Source organism: Manis javanica, chromosome 12, assembly GCF_040802235.1.
Source record: "Manis javanica isolate MJ-LG chromosome 12, MJ_LKY, whole genome shotgun sequence".
NCBI lineage: Eukaryota > Metazoa > Chordata > Mammalia > Pholidota > Manidae > Manis > Manis javanica.
The window spans coordinates 107,281,525-107,300,966 of NC_133167.1; the positions used below are offsets into that span (position 1 = coordinate 107,281,525).

Below are 19,442 nucleotides of genomic sequence, written 5' to 3' on the forward strand. Positions count from 1 at the left end.
CTCACACAGACGTGGGCACGAGGCTGGGCTCCCATCTTGGCTCAGGTATGGAACACTGAGTGGCGGTGGGAACCGCAGCAGGCATGTGGGCATCTCTGCACCACTCTGCCTGAGGATAGTTTACTGACCACAGCCATTAACCCAGCTCCAGTTGAGCCTAAATTCAGTTGAGGCCTGGCTCAGGGCAAATTGGTCCCCTGGCTGGACAAATAGGGACCTTGTCTGAGTCCATTTACCCAGGATGAACCGAGGTCTGGCCTCAGTGAACAGTCCTCCTGGAGAAAGGCGGCGTCTTGTCCTGCAGCCCGACACCAGAAGGGGCCAGTGACGACTGAGCCAGCAGAAGAGGGAGCCAGGTGTTCTGTGCCTGTTCCTGCCCCGTGACTTACAACCCTCCCGCCTGCCCCTCTCCCGCCCCACCTGCAGGGTTTTCCCACTTCTTCTCTGTAGTCCAGGCCTTTCCGGGAGCTGTTTGCATCAGTTTGCAGTGGCCTATCCGTTGCTTTTGCTGTTTCTGTGGTGGACAAGCATTGGGACCCGCTAGCTCTCCATCTTGCTGATGTCACCTTGTCTTTTCTTTCTAGAATTACTTTTTTTGTCATACTTCATAGATAGGCTTGGCTGAATAAAGTCAAATTTGGTCATTTCATCTCCAAAACAAAAATGTCAAAGAATTTTAAATGACAAATTTTCCAGATCTTGCCATATGTATCTTAGAACCCATGAGATGCAGTCCCGTGGGACGACAGTGACACCAGGGCTCTCCGTGCCTGTATGTCACTGGGGAGGCTCCCTGCCGCTGCCACTGTTGTCACCAAGGGAAAACCACCCCAGGGGTGTCACTGCTTCTCATCCCCATAAAATGTGGCTAGTAACCAGCAAAAGGGCCACGCAGACTGGACCATGTCAGAGTTGTGGGCACGTCAGGGGCCTTGACTGAAAGGTGCTTGTCTCCCCTCCCCACCTTCTGAGCTTCAGAGTGAAGAGCGGCCGGTGGGAACCACTAGCTGATCTGCCACCTCACCAGTGACAAGAATATTTATCAGCAGATTCTCTGCTTCGCTGTTGCACTTCCACTACTGTGCATCCGCGACCAGCTGTCACCTGGCCCTGTCCTCACATGACCCGGCGGAACCAGCTGTTTCTACCCGTGGTGCATCCACTGCCCCACACTACAGTTACATGTGGACAAAACCTCCCTATTAAGAAAGTAGATCCTCAATCCTTTGAGAATTTCCTCTGCAAGACATGTGTTAACACCTGGAGAGTCTTACATTTAAACATAGAAGATGCTGAGCGTCATGTGGATCTCTCCAAAGCCAGTTCTACTGTTATGAACTCAAGAGAGCCATTTGCAAATGTGCGTCTCCCCTGACCGGCTCAGGGACCCTCCTCATTACAGCACCAGAGCCCGGAGCCTGGGGTCCACACAGAGAGCAATCACCAAGCTTCTAGTCTTTTCCATACGGGAAGGCAATCTCTGGGTGATAACTGCTGTATTTACAAGATTACTATCACCACTACATCTAAAATGCAAAGGTATCTCCTACTCAGTTTATTAGCTGCTGAAGACAAATAGCATGGCTGTTCTTTTGGGGAAACTAAAGCCCAGAGAAAGGTCACCAACTGGGGAGCCGTGACTACACCATATGGAAGAGATCTGAGAGCGTCTGAGTGAATGAAAAGAACTACGGTTCATCTGTACCAATTTCTACTGCACTTAATGAAGACAGTGTTCTTAGGAATTTTCACATCTTAGAAATTGTTTTAATTAACATTAGAAATCAAATATGACTGAGGTGAAAACACAGTTACATTTCTTTCAGCACCGCCCAGGCAGTGAGAGCCTCAGATCTCGGAGCAGCGGGGTTTGATGACAGGCACCTGCAATCATGTCTGGAATTCAAAAGAAAACCAATGAGAAGATTTTGATAAAACTAAACTATGCTAAAACATCTAATGTTAAAACAGAGGGTGAATTTAAATAGCAATGTAATAATCGCAATATACATGCAGTAATTAATGAAAACATTAAATTATAATGGAATATTCTAATGGCAAAAATGAATTTCAACTTTATTAACATTACATAATCTATTCTTATACTATTAATACTGAGTTACACAGAAAGTATTAAAAGTAATACTTTATGAATATCAAATTATAAAGTATGGTTAATATAAACTACATTAGTAACATTATGCTAGAGTTTGATAAAATATGTCAATACAATTTTAATGGAATGCTTTCTAAATTTCTCAATATTTATAGAGAAGTTATGAGGTATTGTTGGGCCAACAAAGAAAATCATGTTTCTTGAAGTGTTTGTATTTTCTGGTTGACTTTTTGGCTACCTTTTTACAGCAGTTTTAGTTTACAACAAAACTCAGAGGAAGGTACGGAGGGTTCCCATGTGCCCTCTGCCTGTCTACACACACAGCCTCGCCACTGTCAACATGCCCCGCCAGGTGGTACCCTCCTTACGAGTGACGAACCCATATGGTAACCTCACCTTCTTACCAAGGCAGGCTCCCTGGGGCTCCTTTATCTTCTGTTGGGTTTTTATTGCACCTCTGCTTTTACCCCAGTCCCAGAGTCCAGAACAGACACCCTGACGCTCCAGCTCACCTTCTGCCCCTGTCCTCTGCACTGTGTGAGGACAAAGGCAGACCTCGTCACCCACCAGCTGGCCATGGCAGTCCCCTGGTGAACAGACACGCCTGGACCGTCAGCCTCACTCAGGGCCATGACATGACCAGGATGGAGCAAGACAAAAACAGCCCCAACCAGTTAGCATGTCTGGGCAGGGACAAAATACAGACCTCGCCCACACCACCAGGCACCAACCAGCCCCCTCTCGGCCCGTCTAAGTGACTGCTGCTTCTTTGCGAATGGCAGCTTAGTCTTGGCTGGTCGCCCTCCATAGCAAAAAGCCCCTGTAAGACACCAGGCATAGAATTGCCCCTGCCTGGATCAATCTGGATCGAATGACCGCTTCTTTACCCACCCGCAAACTGAACAAACATGAGTGCGAATCCTTGGAGAAGGCCCTTCTGACACCTTCTTACCAAAGTGTTCCCAAGTTCCATTTTGAAACTCATCTCTAGATAAAAGGAGTAATAAATCCAATATTTGTTCATTTACAAGCATGTTTCTGAGTCTTTTGCTGGTGATCACTGATGTGTGTGCATAAATATGAACATGTGCATGTGTATAAAGGCATGGATGTCATTCTAGTCTATCAACGTGAATCTGTGCTCTCAAGTTTTTAACACAACTTCAGGCCATCAGATCAAAAGGTAAACTCCCCAGCGAGGACGGACAAGCCAGGGCGGGCTGGGCTGCGGAACCCGCACACACTGCTGGCTGCATCTGGCGGGGACGGGAGGAGAACCTGCCCTGATCAGCTGGAGCCCCGAGGGGTGAGGGCAAGGGGGTGTCTGTGGCTGTGGTCATTACTCCCCTGACCGCTGAGGCATCCCCAGTGGGTCATAGAAAAAGGCATCAGCTGGAGATACGCTGGGTCCTCTCATGGGTCCTCACACCCCACCCACGGTCCTCACTCATGTTTCCTGCCTGCCCTCCAGTCAGCAGCAGTTCTGGCTGCACCCGTGGAATCGGGTTCCAATGCAGCCACAGGGGGACCCAAGGCACAGCTCTTGGTTGAGGTGACAGAGGGATCGGCGAGTCACATTTCTATCCACTGTTACCTGGACTGTGTTGTGTTCACACTATTTTTCTGCATGGTTACGGGTGCAGTTTCCACAGGAAAGCAGCCAAGACTTGTGTTGTGACGTCCCTTGCCCTTACTAGCAAACTACATAAAAGATGCCAATATTTTAAACTTTTTACCCCCAAATTCCATACACCATGACATCGTGAGCCTTCCTCTCTGGTGCTGTTCCCCCTCTGGCCAAAAATCAAAGGAAGCGGGCGGGTGAGAGGGCCCCGGGCTTGTCCTCTCACCCACTCCTCTAGTTTCTGAGGGGCTCCTGACAAGCCAGAGGGGAAGTCAGACGAGCAGGAGTCAGTCTCTCTGGGAGCTGAAATCAGGAGGATGCAGAGGGTCCAGCCCTGCGGCCTTGAGGCTCCTGGGCCCCAGATTCACGGGAACCCAGGACCCTGCTGCTTTTGTCTGCAGGCACGGGGACGTTTGGATCCGGCCTGACGCTCCCCTGCCATCACTCTTCTTCCCATAACTGGGCTCATGTCACTCGCAGGCTTGGTTTGGAGCCTGTGTCATCTTTTCACTTGAGATACAATTCACATTCTATAAAATACACTCTTTAACTGAAACCCAGTGTTCCTGTTTTTTAATTATATTCACAAGGCTGTGCAAACATCCCCACTAAATACAAAACATTATCATCACTCCCAAATAATCCTACGCGCATTAGCAGTCAAGCCCTGTGCCCCGCTCCCAGTCCCTGGCAACCACCAGTCTACTTCCTGTCTCTGCGGACTTGCCTATTCCGGGCATTTCATATGAACTGAAGTGCACAGCGCGTACCCTCTGCGTCAGGGTCCTGTCACTTACAGCTCTCAAGGCTCATGGGCACAGGAGCAGGCATTTGACACTTCCAGTTTTTTAATAGCTGAATATTCCATTGTACGGATATGGCACATGTTGTTTATTCATTTATCAATTAATGGACATTTGAGTTGTTCCCACCTTTTGATTATGAAAAATCCTGCTAAAAACACTCATGTATACATTTTTCTGTGAACATGTTTTCATTTCTGGATCCACCAGTAGGAATGGGATTCCAATTATATGTTAACTTTATGCTTATCTTTTTGAGAGACTGCCAGGCTGCCTTCCAACACAGCTGCCCACGTACACTCCTGCCTGCAGTGTATGAGACTCCACTTTTTCCATATGCTCTCGTCATCTGTCTTTATTCTAGTCATACCAGTGACAGAAAAATGGCATCTCACTATAGTTTTGATTTGCATTTCCATAATGACTGAAATTCTGAGCATCTTTTGTGTTATTGGTCATCTTTCTATCTTCTTTGGAGAAATATCTATTCAAAAATCTTGTCTGCTTTTTAAAAATTTGGTTCATAAGAATTCTTTGCGCATTCCGGACACTCCAGTCCACTCTTCAGCTACGGGATTCGCCGTTACCCTCTCCCAGGTGTGGGCTGGCTTTCAGCTTTCCCATCAGTGTTCCTGCGAGCACCTCCATTTTGACGAAGTCCAGTTTAACTTCTTGATGGCACGTGCTTTTTCTATCCTAAGAAACCATTGCCTACTTGAAGGACACAAATATCTACATCTGTGTTTTCTTCCAAGAGTTTTATAATGTAGCTCTTTTATTTAGGTATCTTATCCATCTGAGATCTTTCTTGTATATGATATTAAGTCGGGGTACAATTTCTTTCCTTTGCAAGTGGATGCCCACGTGCTCCAGTACCATTTGTTAACAGGACTGTTGTATCTCTCACTGGATATTCTTGGCACCTTGTCAAATCGATCATAAATATGGACTCATTTCTGAACTCTCAATTCTATTCCATTGAACTCTTAAGTCTATTCTTATCCAGTACACAGATCTTGATTAATGTAGCTTTGTGGATAGATTTAAAACTGGAAAGTGTGACACTCAATTTAATTTTCCTTTCAAGGTGGTTCTATTTTAGGTCCTTGCATTTCCATGTGAATTTTATGGTCAGTTTGTCAATCTCTTTAAAAATGCCGCCAGGGATTTTGATACGTATTACACAGACTCTGTAGATCAATTTGGGAGTATTGTCTTCTAATATTAAGTCCTCCAATCCATAATCATTTTCCTTAAGGGCACTGGGGCACCTCCCTTTTGTAGGTTATCTTTTATTTCAAAATATTCTGTAGTTTTCAGCGAACAATTCTACCTATCATGTTAAATATATTCCTTTCTTTTTTATGCTAATATAAATGCTATTGTTTAGTTTCTACACCACATCCAATCCCAGATCACACGTTGCTTTTAGTTTTCATATCTTGCTAGTTTTCTGTGTTCTAGAGCAGTTTTCAGTCTGTATCTTTCATGAAATTGTCATTTTTGTAGAACAGGAACCAGTTGTTTACGGGAATTCCCCAAATGGTGTTTCCTTCTGTTTTCTCATTGTGAGGTTTAGTGTATGTGGTGGTGGTCTTTCTGTTCTCATTTTTTGGCAACGTTCCGCAAGTGATGTAGGAGCCACGATATCAATGTTTTTTCATTATGTGGTCAGTTTTTTTCATGGATGGCAAATTTCAATTACATGCTCAAAGTAGTGTTACCTGTTGATCTCTTCACTATGGTCATCTCACATGGTGATTTTTTTTTCCTGCAATCACTTCCCTTTCCTATTATTTCCAGTTGGTACATTGCAGGGGAGGGTGCTTCGTTTCCCTCTACATACGAAGGACGTATGTCTACATGCGTGAGCGCGTCCATTCACTTCACTGTGAGCTCTTCACTGTGTTACTCAGTGCGCCACGATCAATTACTGTCATGCTTCATTTTGATGGTAAATTCGTCCCAAATATGGCCAGGCGGCCCCTTCAATCTCACTCCTGTTTCCGTTTACCCGTCCCTGTTTTGTGTTGTGTTTGTTGGGGAGGGTTTCTGCGAGCACTTCCTTCCTTCCCAGCAGAAGGCACCTTGGCTCATCTCGTGCCCTCCTTCCTCCAGTGCCGATCCCGTTTGGCTGCCTCGACCAAACATCTCTCCAAGGAAGCCTGGTTCCCAGTAATGAAGAATGAATGTAAAGACCAAGAGTTGAGTGGTATTTGCCCCTGTGACTGAGGTGTCACTGCTTCTAGGCCCTTTCGGAGGACAGGGTTAGGAAGCACACACACACACACACAACACACAGCATGAGTTCCTGCTAGTAAGTTTAATTCCAGTCCAACACACCGAGCCTTGTCTTCTTCCTCCGTTTTTTTTTGTACCTCCGTTTTCCAGTAGCGGGTAACCTTGGCTGAAAAACCTAAATACGTTTAATCATGTACTTAAGTCACATGTAACATAAAAAATACTTCCAAAATTGCTACACCCACAATACCGGGGGGAAAAAAATCAAGCAGCCATGAAGATAATTTGCAGGTACTTTCGCTTTTCAATAGAGTGTATATAGTAAAAACATTATGTTAAAAAATTACTTGAATTTGTCTTTTTCTCTGTTTTTTTATATGATTATGGTAGTTATTTAATATAAAATTAGGCTCATTTATTTGCTTTTCAATTTTTCTGCCCATTCTTGTTAATTTCACTTTCAAGTACACAAAAAGCTCCAAAACCAAGCTACTCTCAGAGGTGTCACCCCCCTATCTCCTCCTCAACACCCTTTCCACACACCACAGCTTAGCTCTCCCACCAGGGGCAGGTGACGCCTCCTCTGCTTCCCGAGGCCCCCAGCAGACTGTCCCTGGTCTCAAAGCTCTGCGACATCCCGTTTCTGACCTGCGGTCCCTCTTTAAAAGGCACAGATAGATCATGCACATGCAGGAAAAATTCCCTGTGATCCTACGATCAACTGAGTAACGGCCTTGATGGCATCTGCAAACCCCTTGACCATTGCCGTGCCATGTGACCTGACTAGGAGAACAATGTTCCACCACATTCACAGGTCCAGAACCGAAGCCAAGAGAGAAAGTCAACCCCAGGAGCAGAATCCTGGGGCGGACTGAGAATACCGCCTGGCAAAGTCAATACCAGAGAGTTCCAAGGCACTAATTTATCTGGCAGAATTCCCAGAGGGCACTGGGAAAGAAGAGAAAGAACCAGACTTACCACAGACCTGCTCTCCTTGCCCCACACCCTACTCCAGACCCAACTCCCGGTCCCCTCAGTGTACCCCACACTCCCCCATCCTGCCCTTTAACCACCCTGTCCCTCCCTCCCTGGGCCCCTTCCTGGGATCGCCAGTACCTGTCCCAAAGTCGAGCTCATCCCCTGCTCAGGCCTCTCCCTGCGGCTCAGCCTCTCCACAGCGGTGAGCCCACCGCCAGAGGCCCCCTCCGCATCCACACGGGGCGACTGGTCTCCTGTCTCTCCCTCTCCTCTGCTTCCGCCAGCCCCGAGGCTCCCCGAGGGCTCCCCGCAGTCTGCCCCTGCCCAGTGCGGCCTTGGGCTCAGACTCCGGCCACGGGCTTCCACACCTGTACTCACTCCTTCTGCAGCATCTTCCCACGACTCGGGCCTGGCGTCCTGGTCTTCCGGCCTTCCATGCCCTCCCTCTCCTTCTCTGACCTGTTCAAGACAGGAGTGATTGTGGCAGGCAGGTGGGAACACACCGACAGGGCTGACGTTTTAAAAAGAGCAGTATTATTTTAACATCAGACTTTGAGTCACAAACTGTTTATTCTTCTGTGTTTACATTACTTGATATTATGTACATATATTTGTAAACACTGATATAACAGTTAAATCACATTATTTTGTATTATCGTTTTTCGGTTTATTTACGTTATTTTCCAAGCCTCTGTAATTACGGTTAAAGCTGCATAAAAATACAAATTGAACAACGTACTAGATTTTTTAGGAACAATTTTAACCATGTTTATGATTACACATACTAATCTAGTGAAATAATTTAATTTTTTGTTACAAATTCTTCATTAAACAATTCTGGATCACAGCACACATCTACATTTCCATCTTAAATTCTTTGTAATAGGTTATTTGGCAAAATTCTGAATACTTTGACGAAGTGTGTTATAGAAACTTTCTGTAGCCTGTGCTGTAGTGCAGAGTCTGCTCACGTAGCTTTACGGCAGATCAGAGGTGAAGGCACGCTGACCGCATGCACAGCGTCTCCCGTGTGAGGCCCCGGTGTGTGCGTCAGAGCTGAGTGTCAGGACCCCTCTTCCCCAGTCATGATGTGGTGACTGGAGGCTTTCATTTCACTCGTAAGGGTGAGATGTATGCTTGGAATTTTGGCCACATTCATCTGATAAACAGATTTCCTTTCTAGCGTGAACACTCATGCTGCCTAAGACCAAAGTTTTGACCTAAGAACTCCTATTTCTCTCCAGTGGGAACTCTCCTATGTTAACTACAGGAGGAAGGATAAAAGACAGCTTTCCCACATTTATTACATGTGCAGGATTTCTCGCCTGTGTGACTTCCTTTGTGTGAGTTTAAGTTAGAATTTTGGCTGAACTGTTTCCTACACTCCTTACATTTATAAGGTTTCTCTCCAGTGTGAATTCTTTGGTGTGAATAAAAATTAGGCTGAAGCATTTCCTACATTTATCATATTTGTAGGGTTTTTTTCAGTAGTGTGTGTCCTTTTGTGTAGAGAAAGCTGAGAGCTCTGGCAGATTTCCTTCCCACATTCACTACGTTTACAGGGATTTTTCCCCATGTGATGTAACAAATGTTGAGGCACCAGGATCTGTAAGTGAAAACTTCCCCATACTCACTACATTACAGGCATCCTTTCCAGTGTGAAATCCCTGCTGTTTGAAAGAGATGAGAGGCTGCTAAGGACTTTCTCACACACATTCATTAAGTCTTTTCTCTGCATATGACTTCTAGTTTGTTCATGCCCAGTGTATCTCTGGTTAAAAGTCTTTCCCATGCTATTTACATAGGTGTGTCTTTTTCTACAATGCAAAGAGATTTCCTCTTTCATAACATCTCCACTGCAGAGCTATCAGATTTATTTTAAAGGCTTCATTAGTCTCAAAGACTAGATGTGTGAGTCATGTTCATGCAACTATTCTTTTATAAGAACTCAGATTATGGTTTTGAGCACACATTAATTTTTCTCTCAATTCAAACTACCCAAAACTTCCTGTGGAGGCAACATTTACACCTGCCTCAAACAGCAGAGTCATGTGCTGCATTTAAAAATCTGCCAGTTCCCATGTCTTTAATGGACAGAAGGGGTTTCAGTCCTTGAAACTTACCATTGACATGCAATCAGACAGATCCTTTCTGCAGATATCTTGTATGGATATTATTTCTTGTCTTTCCTTGTCTAAAATAATGTAAATAAGAAAAATTCTAGTGTGGCATTCAAGGAAGTAGACTGTTGGAGAGCACGTACGGCCTGTGGGAGGACGATGCGAACACTGAGCGTCACACAGAGGGGGACGCAAGGAGGGGCGCCTCAGGGAGCCGAGGTGCATCTCAGGACCGAAGACCTGGGAGGATTTTCAAGACTGAGATAAGAGAAAAAAATAAGTTCAAGACTGGATGTTGGCAGGGTAAAGAGAAGGAAAACTGTCAAAGGAAAGGGAACAGGATAAAGGACACTACGTGCAACTATCTTCGAGAGACATAACCATTCATCTTCTGAGGCCAAAAGGAAGTGCAGAGAGTCCAGGGCCCCCGAAAATATAACTCACTCAAGAAAATCTGCAGCCCACACTTCCCAGGGCCTGCCCCCCAGGGCAGGAGCTCACCTGGACTCAGGCCTTGGGGAAATCCTCTTTCTTCCCTCCACAGCTCCACCCCTTGCTCCAGCTGGGAAACCACGTCTGATCTGCACAGCTGATACCCTGTTTGTGGGGGGAGAAAAGGTCTATCAGCTTTGGATGCTGTGCTGCGAACAAGGCCTGTTCTTTACTTTCAGGGCAGGGTGCCAAGGAAGGACTAGGTGAGCACAGAGGGAGAGCCCGGGAAGAGCCCTCAAAGTGGTGAAGGCCCTGCGCCAGGGCAGGAAGGACCTCCAGACGCCATGCCCACAAAGGGGATCTTCCTGCTGCCGGCGTACAGGCCCAAAGCCAAAGGCAAAGGGAGGGGCCTTCAGTGTTCTCAGAAAAGGACAAATTAAATGTTTCCACAACAGGAGGAACTGTATTTCTTTAAAAACCCAATACACAGAAGCTCCACCAGAACAAACTAATTTCTATTTGGAAGGAGATACTTGGTTTAATTTTCATGAATGATTTTTAACCACCAGGTGGGTGTATAGAACAGAATGGTTATTTAGTAAGTATTTAATACTTCCATTCATTAAAACTTACTCACTGAATTCCCAGCACAGTCCTGAGTGTAAGAGATCAAGAAGGAAGACGGGTATAAAAGGGTCAGGAAAACTGTAATCTTTTGGGATGACAAAATAAGTGCACGTACATAACTCAACTACCTTCAGGTAGTTTTAAGAACCGCGAGAGAGTCTGAGCGAGGGCGGAGGGGAGGGGTGGAGGCAGAGACTGCTCTGGACACCTGCTGAATGAACACACCGGGCGCGCACAGACTCACCCACGGAGACCAGCTGGCCGATGTTCTCCAGCATCACGTCTCTGTACAGCTTCCTCTGGGACGCGTCCAGCAGGGCCCATTCCTCCTGGGTGAAGTCCACAGCGACATCCTTGAAGGTCACCGATCCCTAAGACATCATGGACACTGATGCAGCCGGGCCTTCCTGACCAAGGGCCAGGGGAGCACGCTGAACACAGAGGTGCTGGGACAGCCTGCTGTATGCACAGAGCATAGACCCTGTTGGGTTCGTCAAACGGTTCTCTAGGCTGTCATGTCATGTGTCTCTCACAGAAATATACACACACTTTGAAACCATAACTTCGCTACAAATGATTATCTCGGGAGGTATGGTGGAAATAACCTGGGCTGCAGCCATGCCCAACATTCTGCAGGACTGGACGGGCCTCCGACAGAACCTGGACAGGCAGGTGTGGCCTCTCCTGTCTCTACAAAACTCACAAGCCCCTCATAAAGCAGAAGACATACAGTTCAGAAGCCAAGTGCAGGGGTCCTAAGACTGCGGTCCACAGCATGGGCTGGCCTGGCCATCCCGTGGAGAAGCAGCAGTTTACTTTTGTGTAGGACCTCCAGGCACGGGCTGTCACTGCCCGCCTGCACCACCACCCCACCTGTATGCCAATGGGGAGCAGAGCCACTCACAGGAACCTGGTTTTCCCAGCCCTTCAACAATTGCTACAGGGCCATATATTTTCTGTTACAATTCTCAACACACAGCCGAAATCAGAAAATATTACTCACCAGACATTTTTTTCTGTATTCAAATTTGAACAAACTTTAATTATAAAAAGGGAAATGGGGTTATTTGGGACAAGAGTAGTAAGGAAAAATTTTTTTGTTATTACAATGTTCAAGTATGCTCTAGAAAAACATCAGTAAGTTTAAAATCAGGAGAAAAGGACGATTGTGCATTGCTGTTGCTCTCTGCAGCCCATCTCAAAGTCACCCAGCCCCCCTGCTGCACCTAAAGCACTGGGTGGGCAGAGCTTCCTCCCCACAGGCTGGGGACTCGGCTCTTATGCGCTCCTGTCACCTGTGTCCGCTCACGTCTAAGCCCGCTGCAGGCGCGGACATAGTTAATGAGGGAGTTAGTCCTCAACTGAAGCCACGGGATGGATGAGAAGAAACGACGTTTCATCTCTTCTGCAAGGACATCCTTAAGGGGATGAGTAAAGCAGTGTGTATACTGGGGAGGTATGGGGTTCTCCCTGACCTGCCCTAAGCCCCCCGAGTCCTGATGAAATGTGACAGACACTGACACCTCATGGGACACACAGAAGATCCAGGCCCCCAAGAGAAGCCTGCTCACCTCCTGGGAAACACAGGTGTCGGCTCCTAGGGAAGAGCCCCCCAACACCTGCGGCTGCATTGTCTGCGACTCGGTGGCTCCGTCCTCCTGTGGATCCCTGCCAAGGGCAGTCCGAAGACTAAGCAGACAGAGCTGAAGGAAGAGAGAGAACCAGGGAGATGCAGTCTTTTCCAACACGCCTAGATAGGCCCATCCCGGATCCGCAAACCCTCACATGGCAGGGACTCCCCCCACGGCCCCCCCCACATGCACCTGCAGAGTGAATGCGGACAAAGGGGAGGGGGCGCTCTTCTCTGAGGGTCAACAGGAACAAGTCTCTGGCTACTGAGGCACATAAAGATATAACTTCCCCATTATAGACATAACAAAAGTATAGGGCTTTACAGTTTCATTAGACCTGGTCTTCAGAGGTATTATTTAATCCCCAGCACCAAATCCTAGCAGAATCTGGTTCCTGTCACATGGAGATTCCTGTTTCCATGACCCAGGTCACATCTCGCCTTGTTTTCCAGCCCCCAGCTCAGCTCATTAGTGCCCCACACTCTCCCAAGGCACGCTTGCCATCAGTCATCTCGGCTCCTCCACGTGTGGGGTTCCGGCCACGTTCATGCCCTAACCCTAGGTAGGTACTTCATGGCCTTGGACATTATGTGGCCAAGCAACTTGGGAATCTCTTTAATGTTGGGCTGGGACAAGTCACAGACTTGCTCACAGGCTCGGCGACTCTCACCCGGCAAGTGCAGCATACAGGACCCCTCTCACCGGAAACCAGAGTGCATGCGTCACGACGCTGCCTTGTGTCACATGATCCCCACTGGGCTCACGCCTCAAAACACAGAGGGAAGGGGCTTCGTTCTAGAGGAAACCTATCGATTCCTTGAGTGAAATGCTGTCTGGACTTCTAGCTGTTTTTATCAATGAGATTCTCTCTCCGCATTTCATAATTTAAGTTTATGAAAGAATTTGTCACCTCTCAATAGTACTTTAAACCTAAAACAATATTTATAGCTAAATGTACTACATCAACAGATACTGATAATGTGTCAAGAACAGGATATGATTAAAACCTTTTGACCTAGAGGACCTGGGAAGGGAAAATTCTGCTTGTATTAACTGAGACTCTATGAGTAGAACTGACATGTATTTGCTCACACGCATTGTACTTAATACTCACAGTAACCCTGCATTTATGGATTAGTTACACATTCAACAAGGGATGTGCACGAGGTTCAGAAAGCTTTAGACGCATGACCAAAGTACACGGCGACGTCTTGGGGCTAGAACTTAAAATGAGCTCCATCTCTGAATGTCAGGTAACTAAACATTCTCATCTTGAGGAAAGAGTCCAGAACCAAGCTTTACCTGTTGATGTCACCAGTCAGATCCATGACCACAGACTCCCTCACAGACCTCCTGCTTTCATCCTGCTCCCCCACCCAACTTCTCCTACTACATGGACACCTCCTGTTCAGGGACCCCGATTTCCAAAATCAGACCCCACCTCTCCTAATTTTTACTCATCAGTGTTACACACACTACTCATTTTAACACGTATAACACTAACAATTCTAATACCCCTTAGTGCTTCCCCCCATCTGCTGATGGGGACCCCCAACCCCAGGAGACTTCAAGTATCTCCCTTCCCATGGCTGCGGCTGTCACAGCTCAGAATTAGGCACTGATCTGGTCCCGTTACAGCATCACAAATCCCCCAGTGGCTTTCTCTAAATACCTGGCATCCTACTATGGCTTGATAATCACTGTCATGCTTTGTTAGTATCTCAATATTACCTGTGCCCTTTGAATCTCCCAAATTCTCACCTTTTTCTCCACTTTCCAAAAATGGCTTCACTTCCTACTGCAGAGATGAATTAGATAGTTTGAAGAAATACTTCACCTCACTGGCATGAAATCTACAATTATTCCTGAATTCCAACCCAATGGCGCATCCTCTCTTGTCAAAACTGAAATGTCATCTCTATTCCTAACTACATCAACTTCTACTCTCTCTCTCTAATATTGTGTATTATTGATTATAAGCTTAATTTCCTTTACCAGTAATCTCTTCATCACTTCCCCATCCATCTCCTTAAATTCATTTAGTCTCTCCATTCTTGAATAAACCTCATCTAAACCAATGTACATCTAGTGCCTGACACACGACCTTTTCCCCTTCAAATTAGCCTGAGAAAGCAGTACATATTTAGTTACAGCTTCCCCACATCTCCTCACTCTTCCACAAGAATCACTAATGATCTCCACGTTAATAAATCTTGGTATGATCACAGTTACCCCCATAATTACATCCACTGCGTCTTCCTCGGCCTTTGGCCTTTGACTCGGAGCCAGAGCAGGAGTGGCACATGATCTCCTTTTAGAAACTTCATTATTTTCCTTGGCTTCTCTGACAGCTCGGATTCTTAATTACTTTTACAATATTCTAGTCGCCCCTTCCAGAAATCCTTTGGAGGCTTCTCCTCAACCAAGGAGTTTACTGTTGAAATGCCTAGAGGTTCAATCCTACCCCTTTCTCTCCTTGGACGATACAGTCTCCTGGAAATCTCACACGCCTTCACTTGCTGCAAAGTCTTCCACTGTTCTCGCTAAACTCGTATCTAGATTCCATTTCTGAGCTGTCATCTCCACCTGTGTGTATTTCAGGAATGGAAAAGGAAATCTGATTCAAAACAAAGCCCTGAATTCTTCCACAAATAAAATTCCTTCTCTTCTAGTTTTCAAAATCAGATATGGTTCCACTAGATACCCAGATCTCTGACACTACTTTCCAGAATGACACACCTGAGCACCGCTGTTCTAAGCACTGTGAGCCTTTGTTTTCACCCCACCATCTGTGCACATACGAGCACTCTGTACTCAGTCAGCTTCAGTCTGAGACTAAACACCGTATCTTCAGAGATCCCTTCTTTAAACTGCCACTTAAGTCTTCCCTTCCCAACTAGTTGCCTTGAGTAGACCCCTACTTTCCGTCAGGTTACTCACCTAATTTCTCACTGTGCATTTGTTTGTTCCTTTCTTCACTGCCAAGACTGCCTGCAGAAAAATCACCTGCAGACTCTTAAGGCAAGTTTCTCTGACTTTTGATTAACGAATTAGAAATAAACAGAAATTTCATGTACACACACCACCTAATCTGACTTCAGAAGATGTACTGCAAATGGCCTCAGTCACAGTCACAGTCACCTTCATAATTAAAGTTCACTGACAAAGTAAAGGAAGTTGGATCTGACTGGGGAAATTTTTCTCCACTACCTAAGTAGATGTGACACTGTATGGTTACTGAGTGTGCTGTCCCCACACACCTGAGCTCAGAGCTTCGTTCTAAGAACAGACACACATTTGTTTTTGGACTCATTTTGATATAATTGATAACTTAAATCAGATTCACAATGCAATGGACAGACCCTGTTTACTTTGGATGTCAATCAGGATAAATCTAATCAAGGAATAACTTGGCAAAGAATCTTCCTTCTAATTAAATAAACCATATAGGTACAATTACGGAAAACAGAGCGACTGCTTAAATCCTACTGGTGTTCTCACAGCAGCCAAAGGCCTCCCTGCTGTGTGGGTTCTGGCCTGTCCCGCAAGCACTGCAGGGAATTTACAGAAAGATAACCAGTCTTTATTTTTAAATGGGTTTAAACTACCAAAATATTCTCAGGCTTCTGGCTTCAATGTGCCAATTCCACTTCTGAGTATTTGTCTGAAGGAAATGAAAACACTAATTCAAAAAGCCACCTGCACCCCCATGTTCACTACAACATTATTTACAACAGCCAAGACATGGGAGAAACCCGAGTGTCCATCGATGGATGGATGAAGAAGACATGACATGTGTATCTGTATAAAGAATGGAAAAGAAGGAAATCTTGCCATTTGCAACAAGATGGATGGACCTTAAAGGCATTATGGCAAGTGAAGTCAGTCAGAGAAAGACAAATCCTGTATGGCGTTTGAATCTAAAAAGAAAAGAAAACCAAAGAGCAAACTCATAAAAAGAACAGATCAGTGGTTGCTAGAGGTTGGGGGTGGGGGGCTGTAATGGGTGAAAGGGATCAAAACATAGAAATTTCCAGTTATAAAATATGTAAGTGATGGGGATGTAACATACAGGACAGTGACTGTGGTCAATAATTTTGCATTACACACCTGAAAGTTGCTAAGAGAGACCATAAAAGTTCTCATCACGAGTAAAAGAAATTTTTTGCAACTGTGTGGTGACAACTAGACTTATTGTGGTGATCGTCTCACGATATATGTAAATATTGAACCGCTATGTTGTACACGTGGAACTCACACAATGGTACATGTCAGTTATAGCTCAATAAAAATGAATCTATTGTATTACTTTTTAAAAAAAGAGGAAGTCTGAGAGGGAGGCAAAAACATGAGTTCTCGTCTTGGCTCACCTCTCATTCGTTCTCTGACCTTGCTTAAATTCCTAAACCCAGAGTGAATCCTTGTAGGCCATTCCTGCGTGCCTACAAAGCCCTCCTTTCACCTCAAAGCCATGAGGACCTTTCCTGGCTTCACGGGCACCCGGGGGGCCAATTCCTCCCCATCCCCTGGGCTCAGGGGGGCACACGGCCCATCGAGACCCTGCCCCGGGAGAAGCGAGCTAGCTCCGCAAGCTGCTCGGGACTCGGGCCTTCCTACTGCAGGACGGGACGCTGCACGAGGCACGTGCACCTTTACGAGTGAAACAAGAAGCTACTCTCTGTATGCAGCGCCTGAGCCTATGGAGATCTGCTGCCAGATCTGAACTCGTAAAGGATTGCAGAGAGAAACACACCGGTGACGCTCCCGAAATTAAAAAAGGGGGTGAGGCGGCGCAGTTTACTCCCAATTGTGGGACAGTTCAAGGGGGCCCGCAGTGCGCAGCTGCGCCGCTGAGTCTAAGGGGCCGGCGATGGTTTCCACTCTCCCCTTTGGACTGAAATCCAGAGCTTGGACGTGCCCAGGTCCACACTACACAGAGCAGCTGTGAACTGCAGGCCAGGCTCAGGCTTCCACACCGGCCCTTCCCGCCCCGAGTCACGCCCGGCGCGCCTGCGTGTGTCCCGCCCGCCCAGGGCGGCGCCCCCGGCACCCGGGCCCAGCGAGGCGGCCGAGGCACGTCCTCCGGTCACACAGGCGGGCCACCCGCGGAGGAGCCGGAGGGTGGGACGTGGCGGATCCCGAGTGGATAGTGCGCGGCCGTCGCGCCCCCCACAGCCCCCCGGCCTCGCGGCGCTCAGGGCCCACGCACGCGCTCTGCCCTCCCAGGGCCCGGCGCCGGCCGCCATTCCGTTCCCACCTCTCACGACGGCCACGCGGTTCCCTCGTCTACACTCGCGGCATTTCTCCCTGGGAAGCCGCGACATCAAGGACCAGGCCCTGTGCTCACTCGCGGCTTCACCGTCGGCTGCGAGGACGCCCCCGTGAACGTCCCAACCCACCGTGGCGAGACCGACTCACCCAACATCCGCCCCAGCGCCTCTTCATCCTGGGCGACTGCGCACGAGGCGTCGACGGCGCAGCGCGCACGCGCACCAGACAGGCTGAGCCCGGGTGAAAGGCGGCTTCGTGCGCCCCCTGCCGGCAGCCTAGAGTGAGCGGAGTCCGCGAGGGAGACCCACGTGGCGAAGAGGTGAGAATTGGAGACACCAGTATGAACCATCAAAGTATGTTGACCTTAATGTAAATGAGGATTCCTTACAGAAATGCATCTGTGTACAGAAATCTGTGTATTGACAGATGAGATCCATCACAGATGGAGGGCACACAGAAATGTCCTCACCATCAGCTGCCTGGAAAGCACGCCGCTGTATCAACGAGCACATTCAGATCTATGTTTTGTTCTATGTTTTAGCATGTTTGCCAATAAAAAGAAACCATGTCTGTTGGAGAAACAGTTTATTCTCAGTTTGGAGTAGGAAGAATACAATGAACCTGGAAATTCTTGCATGAAATCCCGTGGTTAGGCCTTAAAGGTCAGAAGCAAACGGTTCCTGTTTCCGGTCCTGCACGCCCACACTCACCGGTTCTCAGGGGCTACGAGCCCTGACAAATGGTACAGAGTTCTCTGCAGGGAAGGAGCAGCCCAATGCAGGAACAGGGCGCACAGACCCAGTCTAGGGGGAGCCGCAAGTCCCCAGCATCACGTCACTCCACAGCGCCTAGCTCTCCTTTTGTCATCTGTTCTTTCAGCCTGAAATTCAGCATCGTGGCCACACATCTGAGTACAGAACTATCGTAAGGCATCCGCTTTTGCTGGCCAGGGAGCAATGAGAATGATGCCCTCACACATCTCTGGGAAGCTGTATGGAAACCGAGAAGTCCCAAATACCAGAGGCCCTGGAAGACCAGATGTCACAAGGGTAGCTGGCCACATACTGATTTGCCCCCAGATGTTTCTTGGGTTGCAGAAGGACTAAGAGCTCACAAAGCTGGAAGGTTGCTGCAAACCCACAGATAGCTGGGCAAGAAGGTCAGGTAGGAACAAACAATAGACCATCAGATGTCCCAGAAATCTACCTGCAAAACCTTTGGGATATTAGGACATCCAAACAGCTCTGTACACGGAGGAAGTTTGGAAAGCCATGCAGGTCCAGACCATAAGCGTGTTCAGGAAAGTTCTCAGAAGGCCTCAGCCTCTCACCTCTGGATGATCACATCTTAAGATACCAGTTCCTCCTCAATATGAGTCCTGAGTTTTTCTTGATTAAAAAGCCTCTCCCTACCATTTGGCATAATCTTTGAAGATTGAATTCTTTTATGAAAGTAAAAAGGTTTCCAGTTTGAAGCCCCTTTCATTATTGAAGTTCTATTTTATGGTGATGTACTATTATGCAATCACACCACCGACGGCCAAATGGTTTAAAAAGCTAAATGGCAAAAATTATAAATATAGATACCTTCCAATCTTTT

At 47.0% G+C, this 19,442-nt stretch overlaps 1 protein-coding gene across 4 annotated transcripts; it reads right to left on the reverse strand.

Moving 5' to 3' along the window:
* Positions 1-1,148: 1,148 nt before the first annotated feature.
* Positions 1,149-18,059, reverse strand: LOC108391949 (zinc finger protein 705A-like). Of its 4 annotated transcripts, none has more exons than XM_073219218.1 (7): positions 17,830-17,979; positions 12,513-12,644; positions 11,186-11,312; positions 10,384-10,479; positions 9,886-9,956; positions 8,131-8,221; positions 1,149-1,896 (listed from the first exon to the last, which is right to left on the reverse strand). In XM_073219218.1, exons 2-7 carry the CDS (start codon positions 12,570-12,572, stop codon positions 1,823-1,825), a joined length of 519 nt encoding a protein of 172 aa, XP_073075319.1. In that variant the 5' UTR covers positions 12,573-12,644; positions 17,830-17,979; the 3' UTR covers positions 1,149-1,822. The 4 variants fall into 4 exon arrangements, with proteins under 4 accessions (XP_073075319.1, XP_073075317.1, XP_073075318.1 ...); XM_073219216.1 differs by lacking the exon at positions 17,830-17,979 and adding an exon at positions 17,991-18,059 and having other exon boundaries at positions 1,150-1,896; XM_073219217.1 differs by lacking the exon at positions 17,830-17,979 and adding an exon at positions 17,991-18,058 and having other exon boundaries at positions 1,778-1,896; positions 8,141-8,221.
* Between the last annotated feature and the right edge of the window lie 1,383 nt (positions 18,060-19,442).

Excerpts from the sequence above, each read along its gene's own strand:
- LOC108391949 (XM_073219216.1), bottom strand. The coding sequence starts at position 18,017 with ATGAAGAGGCGCTGGGGCGGATGTTGG. Across the intron at positions 9,957-10,383 it reads TCCCCAAGGCCTGAGTCCAG|ACAAGGAAAGACAAGAAATA; the intron begins GTGAGCTCCTGC and ends ACATTATTTTAG. Across the intron at positions 8,222-9,885 it reads TGTCTGATTGCATGTCAATG|GTCAGAGAAGGAGAGGGAGG; the intron begins GTAAGTTTCAAG and ends TGTCTTGAACAG.